Raw genomic sequence first — 16,883 nt, forward strand, 5'->3', positions numbered from 1 at the left:
AGACATTTTTACCATAAAAATGAAATCGAAATTAACCTTAAACAACCACACTATGTACCTTCAAAAAAAGCAATAAAATTTATGAAATTTGTACATACTCTAGTACAGTTATAAAAGAATTTAGTGGCAAGTAGAAATAGCTTTTCTTTAGATTCTGTAAACTGTTAGTTGTTTTTGTTATTAAATGAACAGTTTCCAAAAATTTAATATGAATTGACCCCTTTGTTAACTTATCCAGGAAAGCTTCACAGGGAGATAAAGATATCAGAAAATGTTTTTATAAAACTCAAATCTTAAACATTTATTTTTACCATTTATTGTATTTTTAGTCTTTTATGTTTGTTCTATTACTTTTCAAGAATATTATGATATCGTTTAGATTATTTCTTAAACTTGTGACTTGTAATTTTTATATATTAAAGATTTTTATCACTCCATAGAAAATTTTTATTCAAACTTTAATGGAATTCTGACCAGGATTCGAATCTAAATTAATTATATTAACTTAAGGATTGGCTCTGTTTTTTCAAACTTCAGATCCCCAAATCTTTAGTCATGATCTTTTTCAAATTACTTCTTTTTGTTAAATTATGAATTAGTAGTATATTTACCTTTATAAAAATCTATATATATAATACAATTCGTTAATCTTTCTTTGGGTATACAATGAAAAAAGTACCCAGACAAATACTCCTTTATTTTTTGTTTCATTATCTGTTCTACTTCTAAAAGCTTTAATATTCCTTTATTCTAGGGAATAATGCTTCGATAAATATAGAGGTAGACCCCAGGCATCCTACTATGCTTCCTGAGTGCTGTTTTCTTGGAGCTGACCATGGTATGAGATCTCAGGTTTAAATGTTTTTAACACAATTATAAAATACTTGTCTACCACTGTAATTAAATATTATTCTAACATATTAATATATTAATGGTAAACATCTTAAATGAAAATGTCTCATTGTGAACTGTACTTATGTGTTTTTTTAATATATAATATATATGATTTAGATTTTCTCATCATGTACTTAGGAAACAAATCCTGTAATTAACAAATATTCTGTATATTTCAAAGTTGCTAATAGATTAGATCTTAAAAGTTTTCATCAAGAGTAAAAAACTGTAATTGCATGATGATAGATGTTAATTAAACTTGTAATCGTTTTGCAGTATATACACATACCAAATGACTATGTTGTACACCTAAATCTGTAATAGTGTTATCAGTTATAGCTCAATAAAAAGAGACAAATTCTGTGCCAAATGTGACTTTACAAAATGAGAGCAGCAAACCGTAAATTATTAAACTTTTTTTTTTTTTTAATATTTGAAGTGGTAAAACCCCTGGGAATTCGGCTGAGCAGAAACATACATTTGTGGTAGGTATCTTTGCAATATAATTGTTACTTTTCTATGATTTTACAAATTTAATAACAGTTTTTTTTCATGTTTTCAGGGATCCAGAAAATAGTCTGTTACAAAATTTGAAAGATGTTTTAGAAATTGATTTTCCAGCTCGTGCTATCCTGGAAAAATCTGTAAGTCTTATAAGTGCTTTGATATTCCAAATAGTGTTGCATAATGAAAGTCAAATGTTCTTTTAAGCACCAGAGAAAAATGAGGCTGAAAGGGAAGGAATTGGAAGAATATTATAACGGACTTCTGAACTGCAAGCAGCAGTTGCATCAAAGAACTTGTTAACCTTTGATTGGTGGTTATAAGTGTACTTTTTCCATGGTCATTGTAGCAGTAAAGTGATTAATGACATCTTTATTATTAAAAATAGCGGAAAGGTCTAATGTAGCTAATGAGATGTTTGGATTTTCTATACTATCTGCTTATGGATGACTGAAATAAAGTTCTAATTAGCTTGAAACAAGTGTTTGTGAAGGTTGGCAGCATAGTTTTTCAAAATTGAATAGACACTATTACACTGCAAAAATAAACTAAGAATTGATTTTTGACAAAGCTGCTAAGAATGTAGACTACTAAAGTGGTGGGGATGTTTTTGTCTTTTTCCTTTAGTTGCAGAATTTTGAAGTTTAGTATAATCACCAGCTAATGTCAGTTCCTGTCTTTGCATACTACAGTGGCATTATACTGATGTACATAGTGGGAATATTACTTAAGCCTGAAACATCTTGTGAGCCAAAAGTAGAATCTGTTTTTTAGTATATTATTTATTGGATGAAAAAGAAAGCCCTCTCTTACAGATAGCTTTTCTAAGGTGTTCAATAGTGATGTGACTGTATTTTCTGTAACATAGCAATATAGTTACCTTTATAAAAATTTTATAAAAATTTAATAGTATCTAATACCATATTATTCACTTTTTTATTTCACCTTGTGTATTCTTATATTTCTTTTTTCCCACCACCCCATCCCCCAATATTTTTCTTTTGAAGGATTTTTCTATGGATTGTGGAATTTGTTATGCCTATCAACTTGATGGTGCCATTCCTGATCAAGTGTGTGATAATTCACAGTGTGGACAGCCTTTCCATCAAATATGTTTATATGAGGTAAAAATAAAAATATCAGTAAGACTAACAGCATAGGAAATATGCATATTTGAAATCTAAACAATCTGTTTAGTCAATAGTGATCTTTTATTGCCATTATCTCAAGTTAATTCCAAATGTGTATTTCATTTCTTCAGTGGTTACTAATAAATTTATAAATGTCCTAAAGTATCCAAGAAGTGGGAAAATGTATCTAGAATATACTCATGGACTGTTTATTGATGCATAACAAATTAAACTGATGGAATATTGGAATCTTTCCGTAAATATCTCATGTAACCACAATGCAAACTCTGTTAAGTAGGAGTAATGGTGGCAATAAGGTGAAAGGGAGCTAGTACTGTACCTATTACTTTTTCAGGCTATATTTAAGTGTAGAATAAATGTAATAATCCTACTTTTGATATTGAGAAGAATGAATTTTATGATCTAAATAACTCACAACACTCTTAGTCAATGACACTTTTATTTACTGTATATATAATACATGAGAAGTCTGCTTTCCCTCCTGTCTGCAGTCACTTGCTCTCGAGCATTCATCTTAGGGCACAATGGACATATGACTAACTGTATGTGCATCTATATACAAAATGACTTGCAGTTGTATAGTGCTTTCGGTTTTTAAAAACTTCCTTAATAAATATTACCTCCTGATTTTTGTGATTAGAGATAGCAGCTGGTGCTAGCTGCAGTTTAACAGTGGAGAATTTAGGTAGAGATGTCAATTTACCTTATATAAAATCATAAAATACTAGGTCTAATTATAGAGATACTCTTACGGGAACATGTGCTTTCTTTTGTAATAATGAAAATTCATTTAATTTTTAAAAATGGATTGCCTCCTGCTTGTAATTAATGGATTGAGAATTAACCCTACTATTGGTGATCAGAATTAAGACCTAAATTTTAAAGAGCCTAGGATATCTTTTATAGCAGGAGTTCTTAATTTGTGATTAATGGATTTAGGGAGGGTCTGTGAACCCCATGGAGTTATTTTTGTGTACATCTGTTTTGGGGTAGAGAAGGTGCATACTTTTTATCAGATTCTTAAAGGGGCCTATAATTTGCTTATAAATCAGTGGTATAGACCTTGAAATCCATACTGGTTTCCCCTTGTTAGTCAGCATTTTAGTAGTTTGGTATTGGCTCAGGAGATGTTCCTCTTACAAAAGAAAATTAAGAAGGCAAATCATCTGGCATAAAAATATAATGCACTCAAGAAGAAAAATTTATTTGGAGTACCTGTAATATGTAATCATGTTGACACTGCTCCCTTTCTTCTCTTTTTAAAATCTTCAGTGGTTGAGAGGACTACTGACTAGTAGACAGAGTTTTAACGTCATATTTGGTGAATGTCCATATTGTAGTAAGGTAAGCAAATTATTAATCACATTTCATAAAACGTGTCTAGCTTTTAGTAATATGTTTTAGAAGATAACTGTATAGTATATCAGCTTATATAAAATTTTTGGAAACATCTGTCAATGTATTTAAAATTTTTTCTAAGATAAATTGTCCCTATTAACATTTTAATTTTCAGAGTTCTCCTTTGATCAAAAAAAAGTTAACCCCTTTTCTAGACTTCCTAGGTGATCTGAACCTTAAAAAGTATTTTCCAAACTCTATCATTACACCATCTCTAATATAAAGCATTCCTCTTTTTATAAGCCACTTACCTTGAAAATGTCTGGGAGAAAAAGCCTGAAATAAGAAAACAACACTTCTGTGAAGAACTGGAAACTTGAATTATCAAAAGGATTTTATTTGGTATCTTTAGAGAAAATATAAAGCAAGACATACTAATATCAAAAGAAGAAGAATGGTGAAGCCATAATAATATACATCTGCCTTTATCTCTTCACTAAGAGTAAACTGGGAAATTGTAAGCCAAAATCCTGTAGAACTGTCTAATTCTGTGACCTCCATACCAGTTGAAGAAGTGTACCTGTACCAAGATGGAGAGCTTGACTTGTTGAACATATCTGGACTGGTAAAATCTTGATGGGGTTCATAAAATGAACTGGGGAACTGTATACAGCTGGATTTTTGTGGAGAACTTTTTACTCCATTCAGAAATTCTTGAGACTCACAGTATTTTTGTCTTCTCCTTGTGCTTTCCTATGAGAAAATACATATGTGTTTGTTTGTTAAGTTTGAGTTATCCAAGTGTTTATTTTGTGTACTCTATAAGAATACTAAATAAAATTTGTTACACAAGATCAAGTTTTTGTGTACTTTTTATTTTTCCTGAGAAGTTATTTTTAGGTTCTTGATTTAAAGCATTTATACAGTACTTACCAGCATCAAATGACCAAATCTGGTTAATTTGATTGATTGGTTCTTTTAAACCAAGAAGTAGGCTATTTCTTAAATAATTTATAATCTAAAAATAGGGTAGAATATGAAAAAATGAATTTTTTGGCAAGAAAAAGGCTTAATCGTATGGGGGATAAGACAGTAATAATTAGAAGGCTTTTTGGTCGGTAATAATTAAAGATACTAGAAGCACTGGAGCAAGATGGTGGTGCTGTGCACCCACAGACTGGCCTTAGCCAGTGGCCTGCCCCCTGTAGCCTCCTGCCGGAGCACCAGAGATTCACATCTTCCCATAACAGACCTGGAGAAGACAGCTGGTAAAAATCTTTATTTGTCCAGAAGCTTATCTAAGAAAAGATGCTCACCCTAATCTCCTAAGCAAAAGGGAATCAAGCAGTTTATACAAATTACAGTTTCACTGTGTCAAAAGAGATGTCTTGAAGGCTCTTTAGCTTTTCCATTAAAAAGAAATCTATAAACTACTCTTTACTGCCTGAGAGCTAACAAAGTCACATGAATGCAGTTTTCCTAAAGTTTTGTCAGCTCAATTCACTAAAGGCAAAATGAGTTAATGGTTACTCCAGTAGGCCCATAAAGCATTGTTCTTGCACAAGGAAAAAGAAATACACCATCAAATCATATTTCTAAAGGCTGAGAGCCACAGGCAAGCTAACCTATGCTACATTTACATATAAGTTACATGTAGAAGTGGATGATCTAGTTAATCCCCGTCTAGGTAAGAATAGAAGTCAAACTACTAAAATTTCAAGACAGAATCATCTCTTGTGTGACCTAAATACCTTATCTCTCTTTAAGCAACAACAAATGATGTCAAATGGGAAGGCACTCATCAAAGGATTTAACCACCAGCTGTCTTCAGTTTACTGAGAGCTCTGATTGGGAGAGACAGTCTGGCTAGGGTTGGAAAACTGTGGCTCATTGGCTAGCTGCCTGTTTGTGAGTAAAGTTTTACTGGTACATAGCCCTACTGATGACCATTGCCTTGCACTAAGCAAGGGACAGCAAAGAGGCAGCAGCTCACATCCTCCTTACTAGAAAACATCAGTCTTAGTAATCAACAGAGAACTACTAGACAAAAACAGCAAGGTTAGATCACACAAACCAATGGGATCTAACTGATATTTATAGGGCACTCCACCCCAAAACAGAAGAGTACATGTTCTTTTCGATCGCAATTGGAATATTCACCAAGATAGACCATATCCTGGGGGTTATGAAATAAACCTTAACAAATACAAAATTATACAAAGCATGTTCTCAGATAATAATATAAATTAGAAATCAGTAACAGAAAATCTTTAAACATTTGGAAATTAGACAACACACTTCTAATAACCAAGACATCAAAAGAAGTCTCATGAGAAAGTACAAAATTAAAATACAATATATAAGGATTTATGGGATGCAGTTAAAATGGGACTTAGTAGGTCATTATAGCATTCAATGCTTATATTAGAAAAAATAGAGGTTTCAAATCAGTAGCCTAATCTTCCACCTGAAATAGAAAAAGAAAAGGAAAATATACCTAAATCAAGCTGAAGGAAAGAAAGAACAGGAAAATCTTCAAACATTTGAAAATTTTAAAGAACTCCTGAATGGGTCAGAGACCCAAGAGAAACTTAAAAATATATTGAACTGAATGAAAATCAAAATGTATCAAAATATATGGGACATGGCTAACAGTGTTAGAAGGAAAATCTCTAATACTAAATACTTATATTAAAAAAGAAGTCTCGGGCTTCCCTGGTGGCACAGTGGTTGAGAGTCTGCCTGCCGATGCAGGGGACACGGGTTCGTGCCCCAGTCTGGGAAGATCCCACATGCCACGGAGCGGCTGTGCCCGTGAGCCATGGCCGCTGAGCCTGCACGTCCGGAGCCTGTGCTCCGCAACGGGAGAGGCCGCAACGGGAGAGGCCGCAACAGTGAGAGGCCCGCGTACTGAAAAAAAAAAAAAAAAGTCTCAATTCAATAACTGAGGCTTGTTTCTACCTCAAGCAACTAGAAAAAGAGAAAATAAATACATAGCAGAACGAAGGAAATAAAAATAAAAGCAGAAATCAATGGAATTGACAAAAATAGAGAAAACTCAAACAAAAGCTGGCTCTGTGACCAATAAAATTGATAAACCTGACCAAAAAAGAGAGAAAACAAATTACTGATATTTGGAAAGAAATATTACTATAGGCTTTAATTCCATTTAGAGAATTTAAATAAAGGAATACTATGAACAGTTCTACAAATAAAAATATAACAGCTTGGATGAAATAGACCAATTCTTAGAAAAGCACAAATTATCAAAAATAACTCAAGATGAAATAGATTAGGGGGTGGTAAACTGTGGTCTGCAGGCCAAATCCAGCTCAACACCTGTTTTGTAGAACCTGCCACCTAAGAATGGTTTTTACATTTTTAAGTGGCTGGAAAAAAATACTTTGTGACACTTGAAAATTACATGGAATTCAAATTTCAGTGCCATAAATGTTCTGCTGGAACTCAGCTATACTCATTTGTTTACCTATTTGTATATGATGCTTTTGCACTACAATGCATAGTTGAACAAAAGAGAGACCATATGACTTGTAAAACCTAAATATTTACTGTCTGGCTCTTTATAGGAAAGTCTGTCCACTCTTGAAATAGATAATCTGAATAGTCTTAGTAAAGAACTTGAATTCATAGTTAAAAAAGGAAAAGAAATCTCTAGGCCCAGACGGTTTCACTGGAGAATTCTCTAAAACATGTAAAAAGAAACACTAATTCTATTCAGTCTCTTCCAGAAATTAGAAGATGTCTCAACTCATTTTATGAAGCAAGCATTACCTGATTCCAAAACCAGAAAAAGACAATAAAATAAAAAGAAAACTATAGACCAACAGTCTTCATTAGAGATGTAAAAGTCATCGACAAAATACTAACAAACTGAATCCAATGACAAATGAAAAGAATAATACGCCATGACCAAGTGGGGTTGATTCAAGAAATGTAAAAGTGTTTCAGTATTCACACATCAATCAATGTCATCCACCATAGTAACAGTATAAAGGTGAAAAATCATATGGTCATATTAATAGATATAAAAAAGCATTTGACAATATTCAACACCCATTCATAATAACTCTCAATACACTAGAAATGGAGGGGAACTTTAACTTGATAAAGAACATCTACCAAAAATCTACAGCTAACATCATACTAAATAGTGAGAGGCAAAAAACTGGAAGAAACTCATATGTTCTTCAACACTACATCCATACCTCAGAATACTACCTAGCAATAAAAAGGAATGAAATATCAATAGATGCAAAATTTGCATGGATCTCATGGGTGTTACAGTAAAAGAAATAAAGCCAATCTCAACAAGTTACATAGTGTAGAATCTGATTTATACTGACATGCTCAAAATGACAAAACTATAGTGATGCAGAAAAGACCAATGCTTTCCATGGTTTAGGACTGGGGAGACAGTGTCACTATAAAGCAAAATGAATAAAGTTACCATTATCAGGAATGGATAAAGAAGACATTAAAAGTATAACAAGAGAATATCATGAACTACATAGTGCTGACAAATTTGACAAGTTAAATGAAATGGACAAATTCCTTGAAAGATCGAATTACCAAAACTGACACAAGAAGAAAAAGAAAATCTAATAATCACTATTATCTGTGATAGAGAGTAAATTCATAATTTGAAATTTTACTATAACAAAACTCTAGACCTAGATAGTTTTCTTTCTAAACTGTCATTTTTATGAAAGGCAAATCTTACTGAGACATTTTCTGAAAATAGACACTTCCCTCTAATGTAACTTATATAATGACTGGAAAACAAAACCATACAAGGAAATTGAGAGAAAAGAAAACTTACCAACCACTATCTCTTATCAATGTAAATATAAAAATCCGTAATGGAAAAATAGCAAATTGAATTCAGTATGACAACACATCACGACTAAATGGAATTTATTCCAGAAATAAAATGTTAACATTCAAAAATCAATGCAATTCATTATACTAGTAAAGGTGAAAAATCATATGATCATCTCAACACATCCCCCAAAACAACTTAATACCCATTCGTGACTAAAATTTATTCTTCAACAAACTATAAATACAACGAAATTTCCTCGGCCTGATAAAGGGCATTTAGGAAAAACCTACAGCTGACATCATACTTAATGGTATAAGAATGAATGCTTTTCCCCCTAAGATCAGGAACAAGGATGCCCACTCTCATTACTATATTGAGTAGTCAGTATGTATTAGGATATTAGTATATATTAGTATAGTATTAGAGGTCCCAGCAGGTGTAATAAGACATGAAAGGAATAAATGAAAGGCATACATGTTGGAAAGGAAGAAGACTCTATTTACAGACAACATGATTGATGATGTAGAAAATCCTAAAAATACAAAAGAACTACTAGAACTAATCAGTGAATTTTAGGAAGATCCCAAGACACAAGGTCAATATACAAAATCAGTTTTATTTCTATATACCAGGAACAAATAACTGGAATACAAAATTTTTGAAAAAATGACATATACAATAGGATTAAAAACCAAAATATTGAGAAATACTTTTAATAGAAGATGTATAGGTTATCTACACTAAAACATTGTTGAAAGAAACAAATGGAGAGAAGTATCAGGTTTATGCATTGGAGAACTCAATGTTGTTGGGATTTCATTTCCCTTTAAACTGATCTTTAGATTTAGTGTAGTCCCAATTAAAATCCCATTGTGCTGTTTAGTGGGAACTGGCAAGGTGATTCTTAAATTTTATGGAGGGGACCAGGAACTAAAATGGCCGTGGCATCTTTGAAGAAAAGAAAGGGGCTGAAGGACTTAAACTACCTAATTTCAGAACTTGCTACAAATCTACAGTAATTGATACAGTGTGGAATAGATTGATAGAAAAGAGAGTCCAGAAATAGACCCATGCTTCTATAGTCAGCTGACTTTTGAAAAAGGCTCCAAAGAAATTTAATTAGGAAAAGGAAAATCTTTTTAAGAAATGGTACTGGGCTAACTGGCTTTCAATATGGAAGGAACCTCAACCCCTATCTCACACCATACCCAACTGATTTGAGATGGCTCATAGACCCAAATATGAAAGCTAAAACTATAAGCCTTCTAAAAAATATATAGGAAAATAACTTTGTGACCTTGAGGTAGGCAAACAGTTCTTTACAGAAAAAAAATAATAAATTGATCAATTGAATTTCAAATAAAAACAAATACTTCCTGCTCATCAAAGACACTGTTAAGTAAATGAATAGGCAGGCTGCACACTAGGAGAACATATCCACAATATAGACATTGGACAGGAGACATATGTGGAATATATAGAGAATTCCTACAACTTAATAATAGAAAGACAATCATTCAAATAAAAATGGATAAAACTTGAAGAGACACTTCACAAAAGAAGGTATATGCATGGGCAGTCAGCACAGGAAAAGGTGCTCACAATTATTGGTCATCAGATAAAGATAACTGGAATCACCAGGAGAAACTAATACACACACGTTGACTAAAATTAAGACTGACAAACACCAAATAGTGGGGAGGAGGTGGAATGACTGGAACTCACATACGTTACTGATGGGAGTATAAAGTGGGAAGTATTTGTCAGCTTTTTATAATGTTTAACATATATCTGCCCCATGACCCAGCAATTCCACTTCTCAGGACAAACAAAACATATCCATAAAAGGACTTGTGTCAGAATATTCAGAGCAACTATATTCATGGTGGCTGGAGACACGGGCAGCCCAGGTACCCACTAATAGGAGAATGGATATGCAAATTATGATGTAGTTATACAATGGAGGGTTGAAAAAGAACACTCAAGAATATCTAAATTTTGTCACCAAGCAATATTTGTCTTTAATTTTATAAATGGGAACTATAAAATGTGTCCTCTTGAAGTAGATTCCTTTGTATCAATTTGAAAATAAAACAAAAAGGAAATGATGCTACTATGGTTTTATAACAGAATAAATGCAAAAGATTCCTATTAGTACTAAAAAAAAGCATTTTTCTCTCTAGATAAACTTGTATGCTTGCTAGTTAGATGAGAAATGCCTAACTTGTAGGCTTCTAATTTTTGCCTTGGCTGCCAGGAAGTTCAGAGCCAAATTCAGTGCTCAGTTTAATGATTAACATCCCAGCTGCCTGATTAACCAGTTGTTTTTTTTGCGGGGGGGGCGTGGGGGGAGATAGAAGATGGGGGCATTATCTTGTTCCATATTGTAAACTACCTGAAACCATTTGGAGAAAACGATGTTGAAATCATATAAAATGTTAGCCATTTTGAGAAAAATTTTTTTTTCACTGCAGATAGAAATACCTTGTATGCTTCTCCTTGTCAAAAAAGGTTAAATTAGGAAAGACTTTTGCTGTTGCTTGAATGAGGCATCTGCTAAAGGTGAGTCACTAACCAAACAAATGATCAGATGATATAAAAGTACGTCATTTTTGAAATACAACCACAGTGACAGGGACCCTCTCACATCTGTTTATAAGTTAGACTGGAGGAGCCAATGTAACAGTATGGAATACGGTGAGTCCCTCATGGATCGTAGACGGCATAACAAATTCAAGTGCACTTCGTTAGATTCTCGGGCTAAAGAAAGAAATCAGATCTGCATGCAAAAATGTGCTCACTGTCATTCTGTTTCTATGATAACTGGTTTTGGCTGCTTTGATTTTATCCACTGGATAGGATATTTTCTGTCCTTTCTCATTTAACAAAACTGTACAACCTTGGCCCTCAGGAGAAAATAAAAGTCTTTATTCCCAAAGGGCATATTCTAATATAGTATTAAGGGAAACAACAACAAAACGCCTCTCACCTGCGCTGTTTCACTGTTAAACAACCCAATCAGCTTCTCCTCCTCTTGCACTTTTCTCCACGTTGCACAGGACTCAGCACTTTTCTCACTGTGGCCTTTTTTTTCTAGTAACCTAGTTTGCATCTGACTGACTTGCTTTGTTGCAGCCTTTCGTGAATCAACCTGTTGATACAGAGTAAGTAATAATATATAAGGAAAAGTTCTGACACTTGTAAAAAAAAAAAAAAATGCATTCATGTCCAGATTCTTGAAAATTTTATACTTGCCAAGCTTTGAAAAAAGGAAGAAATAAAGAGGAAACCAACAAATGGAAATTATAGAAAAGTAAGTAGTTGGCAAGATCCAGGCCTCTTCTCCTCAATAGGACAAGACCAATAAAAATTAGTGTCACTGTTGTGCACTCTTTAGAAATTATCTCTATAGATAACTTGCTTATTGAAAACAGCATTTTTACAGAAAACTGTCACATCTGAAAACTGCACATGAATTCATTATTAACCTTTGCTGGGAGTGGATCCAGGACATCTTTTTAGTTTAAATTCTTATTAATTAGAATCTTAGTTTTCTATCACTGAAGTGAGCCTAATTAATGTGAACATACAAAAGGAGCTTATGATGTTGCTTACTTTTTATACAGGTAATTTAACCTTTGAGCAGATGAATAACAGTCCATGTCATCTAATACTGTGTACCAGTATCAGAGGTTAAATTCTACAACAAGCTTGCTGTCTCTAAGGTTTCTTTTTCACACCATGCTGTTATCTGGGGGATGACTGATTCTCAATAACCTTGAAGTAGACACAGAAATAGAAGGGCAGATCCCACAATACAGTTGGAAGATTGAAAGCCACAGTGAAGATCCTTATGTGAAGTATTTGTTCAGCAGCTTCATGTTTACAGCAGCTCAAGGTGCCGTCACAGAAGATAGGAACAGTACAAGGGGAAATAATGGAGTAGCCAGTGCCAAACTAGAGAATGAATTACATTGGCTGGGCAAGCAGAGCCTTAATTTGTAGTCTCAACTTTTAGCTTCTATTGCCAAGTGTGTTCACTCCTTCCCTTTAAAATATGCTGGTGTTTTGTGGCTAGGTTTAAGCTGTCACAACACCATTCTTTATTCACCCCTCCTCCTGGATCCCAGCTTCTCAAAGGATAGCAAAGCCATTGCTTCTCAGTAACCTGAAAATTGGAATTGCTTTCTGGTCACTCAGGGGTTCTTTATTTCTACCACTCAACTCTCCCCAACTCCTAGGAAAATTCATGTGTAACCACTTTCTGAGCCAGTTTTCCATTGAAGTTATCTTGGTAATAAATGCCCATCATACCACTAGTGTGAAACAAAGTGTTTCCCAAGGCTACTGTACATAGTTCTATCTTAATAAAACGTTGGCTTGCCAATCATTATGAAATGTGTTCTGTGACAGAAAGGATTAGTTGAGATATTGAGAATTTTAGTGCCTCCTATATGCTAGGCACTTTAGGTATAACAGTTTTTGGTCTGGGAGCCTCTGATGTACAAACAAAATTTGGTCTAATATATTCAGTCCTCTCTGAGGCCTCCTGGAAGAGACAATGCCTCCTGGATTTGCTGTCAGTTGGCTGGATGGTTAAGTTGTGCTGCCATGAGCACTTCTAGCTAATAAACAAAATGATATCCAATTTATGGAAAATTTCTATTTCTAGGGAAACTTCTAAAATGGTAAGAGTGAAGTGGGATCATGAAGTTTAACCCTTAATTGTGAACAGAGTAAAACTTTTTATCAAAGATAAAAAAGTAAATATAGAAGACACTCTGGGTATCCCACATAATCAAATAGAAGGATACTATCCAAATGTGTGTCACTTTCCAGAAAGTGGCTATTCAAATAAGGTAATTTTTATTTAATTCTTCATTGGCACTTCATACTGTTTTACAAAATAAGGAATACTTTTGGACTCCTAAAATTCAATAAGCAAAAATGTGCTTATAATTAAGAATTTATATTCTTTTTCTCATACAGAAAAGAAATATGAAGACAACTTTAATAGAATTATTTTGAGAATTAAAGCTCAAGTAAGAATCCTGTAAGCTTTTAAGTTCAATACAAAGATTACTACTACCAGTAATAATCTATTCACACCTGGATTTGCTGTACAAACCTCAGATTCAGGGTGAATGAAGAAACAAACTTTTTCTTTTTCTGAAAGGTAGGATAGCTTGAACATTTTAACTATGACCTACAGCTACTCCTCTGCCTTAGTATTTTTTTTTTTGCAACCATTATTAATATTTATTTAAGTCTAGAGAGAAAATTAAAAGAAAAAAATCATCATTCACATCAACGTTTGTTCAGAACATAGAAGCAATTACTACCCAACCACTGGAATGATGGCTGCATGGACTAATCACTAAGAGAGGTCAGAATCCAGGTCTTAGATTTCAATTATATCTCACTGACACTGTCATTTTATACTGAGTGGAGGGCATTGGCTTGAAATTATTACTAGGTTAAAGATTCATTCTAATACAAAAAATTTTTCATGTAATTAACAAACTGTCCAATTTGAGCACTGATTTCTAAGACAGTTTCCTTCCATGACACCACATTCAAAGATCCATAAAGCAGCATTTTTTTTTGGTATTTATTTCACATTCCTCCAGCAGATCCCACAGTGTTCAAAGGAGTGACAGCCAGAATTGGCACAGTGGTTTCCACTATTTTCCTTGTATCTTCATCAGGCCACCAGGTATCTCTTCTGTGAAAACACTGCTCTTTCTCCAAGAGAAGCTCACATCCCAAAGCCCTTCATCATAGCCACCTCTCTTGCTCCGCTCTTCTCTAAGCGTGGTCCTGGCACCGGCAGCACCGCCCGCCCTCCCGGAACTTGTTAGAAGCTCCTCTGCCTTAGTAAAGTGTTCAGGAAGGATGAGCGGCTCACTGTGCTCAGGTGTCTATAACATTACAAAATGGATTCACGCATCAGAATAAGGAGGGAGATACTGGTAAACTGATAAAAGGATCCACTACTGGCTCTTGAGGAAATGGCTTATTCAAGGGTTGCATTGAGGCCTCCAGTAATGCTGGTTTCTAGCTTGGCTTTAGCATTCTCATCCAGGAATTCTGGAGCTTTAGCTCACCTCAATAAGCATTCTTACTGAATATGGTTTCCTTCAGTGAATTTTGGATATTACATCCCAGTGGATGGCATAAACAGACTGAGGTAGCCCTGATGATAAGATTCTTCTAATATGACAATGCCAGAGCCTTCAGAACTACTAGAGAGTAATATCAGCTATACGTAGTATCATTTTGATTAAGGCAAATGTCCCAAAAGATCTGCATTTCAGGAAAAAATATCAACATCTCTACTACCTTGACAAAAAGTTCATTTCCAATTTAACTCCAGTAACAGTATTTGGGGACTTCAAGAAGAAGGTTCAGTTTATAGGGAACAGTTTACGATGCCTAGTAAAACCCAGTATTGGATAAATCCCTCTGTGTTTTGTTTTTTTTTTTTTTTTTTGCAAAAAGATGCTGTAAGTTTGCTGAGATTCTTATGGTGATGTGCTATTTTATAATACCCAACCAAAACATATTTTTGTTATAACTACTAAATTTAAAAGGCACAAACCACTTATACTGAGGGAAATAACACTTAAAAAATTAAACATTCATAACTTTCCTTTGAATACTGAATCATAGAAACATTTTATTTATCTAACTACATATGTTTCCTGGTCCACTGACTTCTTTTTAAGTATCTTTATCCAAAAAGTACAGGTCCAGAGTTCATTATTTATTGTTAAATAATTAGATCCATGTATAGAGTAACAAGAAATATCTTTAGCTACTAATGAGGGGATTCTGTCTAAAAAGAAATTTGGGGCCATGTGATTGATATTCATTCTGGACTTAAAAATGATTTTTGTTATGGAAGCAATCAACTGTGGAAACTATCCTTGATCATTTAGGAAAACTGAGTTCAGGACAGTTTATATTATCATACTGTGCATTTGATCATTTTCAAGTTTGGTTTTTGCAGCATTTCAAAATCTGTCAACTTAATTTAAAAATAAAAAGAAATTTAAGGTGTGGTCACATATGGTGAACCTATATAATTATCAAATATATTAGTGTACTCAAAATACTACAGAAATAAAGTCATTATTCAGTAAATATTGATCTGCTATGAAATATATCTCCGATTCATCTTAATGTCTATATACTGAGGCTGATCATATTGTTAACAGTAATTAGCTAAAGTCTTAAGAATGCATATTATTCTTAGTGTTTTCTTTTTACTCATAATCAAAGTGCTCTAATCAAAAGGGAAGAATAAAATATTTTTGATTGAGGCTCACTGGAAAAAAATGTTTTATGTTCTATCTCTGCATATAAAAATGGTTTCGCAACAAACATCCTTTGAATTTGATGAAAATGAAAATTCTGGTGGGTAATAATTAGAATTTTATATCAGAGGATATAGCTATCAGTTTTTTAAATGGCTTCTTTTATATTTCAATTAAGTTTATGAAACTGAAAAACTACAAAAAAGGAAAAAAATCTACTTAAATTAGTGTAGATTAAGTGCTGGCTATTATTGCAAGGGAAATACTATGTCAAGGAAATGGCTCTTTGTTTTGTTGCAAAAGTGGTAAAAACACAAAAGTCAATAAAACTGTTAAAATAAGTCTCAGTAATTACCAAGATCAAAATCCAGTGGCTTTTTATTAAACATGAACTTTTGTTCTGCCTTCTGCAATACGTAAATAGTGCTGACAATTGGTTTGTGAGGCACTTGCTACAATAAAATGTAATTGTATCATGAGAGAAAGGTGACAATCAGGAGATCATGAAAAAATTACATATTCTCACTGGTAGTTAATTAGCCATGCAAAACCTCCTCAAACAGATATTCTCTTCTATTAGGAATGATTACTATGCAGGCCTACAGATGTCAATACCACAGTCATTCAAATACTTCTTTCCCTACTAATTGAAGGTTGTAAAGCTCTGGTGCCAAGGTTTTGCTTCCAAAGAGCTAATTTATGACTAGAAGGATATTTTATGTCTTCAGTTGCAGCAGCTACAAAATTCAGCAAATCAGAACCATCTGTGCACTGATACTTGACTCACCATTCATCTAGCAGCCTATCAGTCACATTAGTTTGCATCCTGCATTC

At 33.6% G+C, this 16,883-nt stretch overlaps 2 protein-coding genes across 4 annotated transcripts in view; one reads left to right on the plus strand and one right to left on the minus strand.

Moving 5' to 3' along the window:
* Positions 1–4,232, plus strand: part of FANCL (FA complementation group L) — a gene marked incomplete at both ends in the record, with an annotated part of 77,290 nt that extends 73,058 nt beyond the window's left edge. The window contains 6 exon segments of the mRNA XM_079720927.1: positions 755–838; positions 1,334–1,379; positions 1,457–1,538; positions 2,406–2,522; positions 3,822–3,893; positions 4,191–4,232. Of these exon segments, the coding sequence (XP_079577053.1) occupies positions 755–838; positions 1,334–1,379; positions 1,457–1,538; positions 2,406–2,522; positions 3,822–3,893; positions 4,191–4,232 (443 nt within the window).
* Positions 4,233–4,263: 31 nt separating this feature from the next.
* VRK2 (VRK serine/threonine kinase 2) overlaps positions 4,264–16,883 on the minus strand; it is a 99,195-nt gene continuing 86,575 nt past the window's right edge. For all 3 annotated transcript variants that reach the window (XM_079720924.1, XM_079720925.1, XM_079720923.1), the window contains exons 12-13: positions 11,720–11,881; positions 4,264–4,640 (exon numbers count right to left, since the gene is read on the minus strand). In XM_079720924.1, coding sequence (XP_079577050.1) covers positions 4,296–4,640; positions 11,720–11,881 — 507 coding nt within the window. In that variant the 3' untranslated portion in view covers positions 4,264–4,295. The remainder of the gene's footprint in view (positions 4,641–11,719; positions 11,882–16,883) is intronic.

Source organism: Hyperoodon ampullatus (genome assembly GCF_949752795.1).
Source record: "Hyperoodon ampullatus genome assembly, chromosome: 15".
In the NCBI taxonomy this organism is placed as follows: domain Eukaryota; kingdom Metazoa; phylum Chordata; class Mammalia; order Artiodactyla; family Ziphiidae; genus Hyperoodon; species Hyperoodon ampullatus.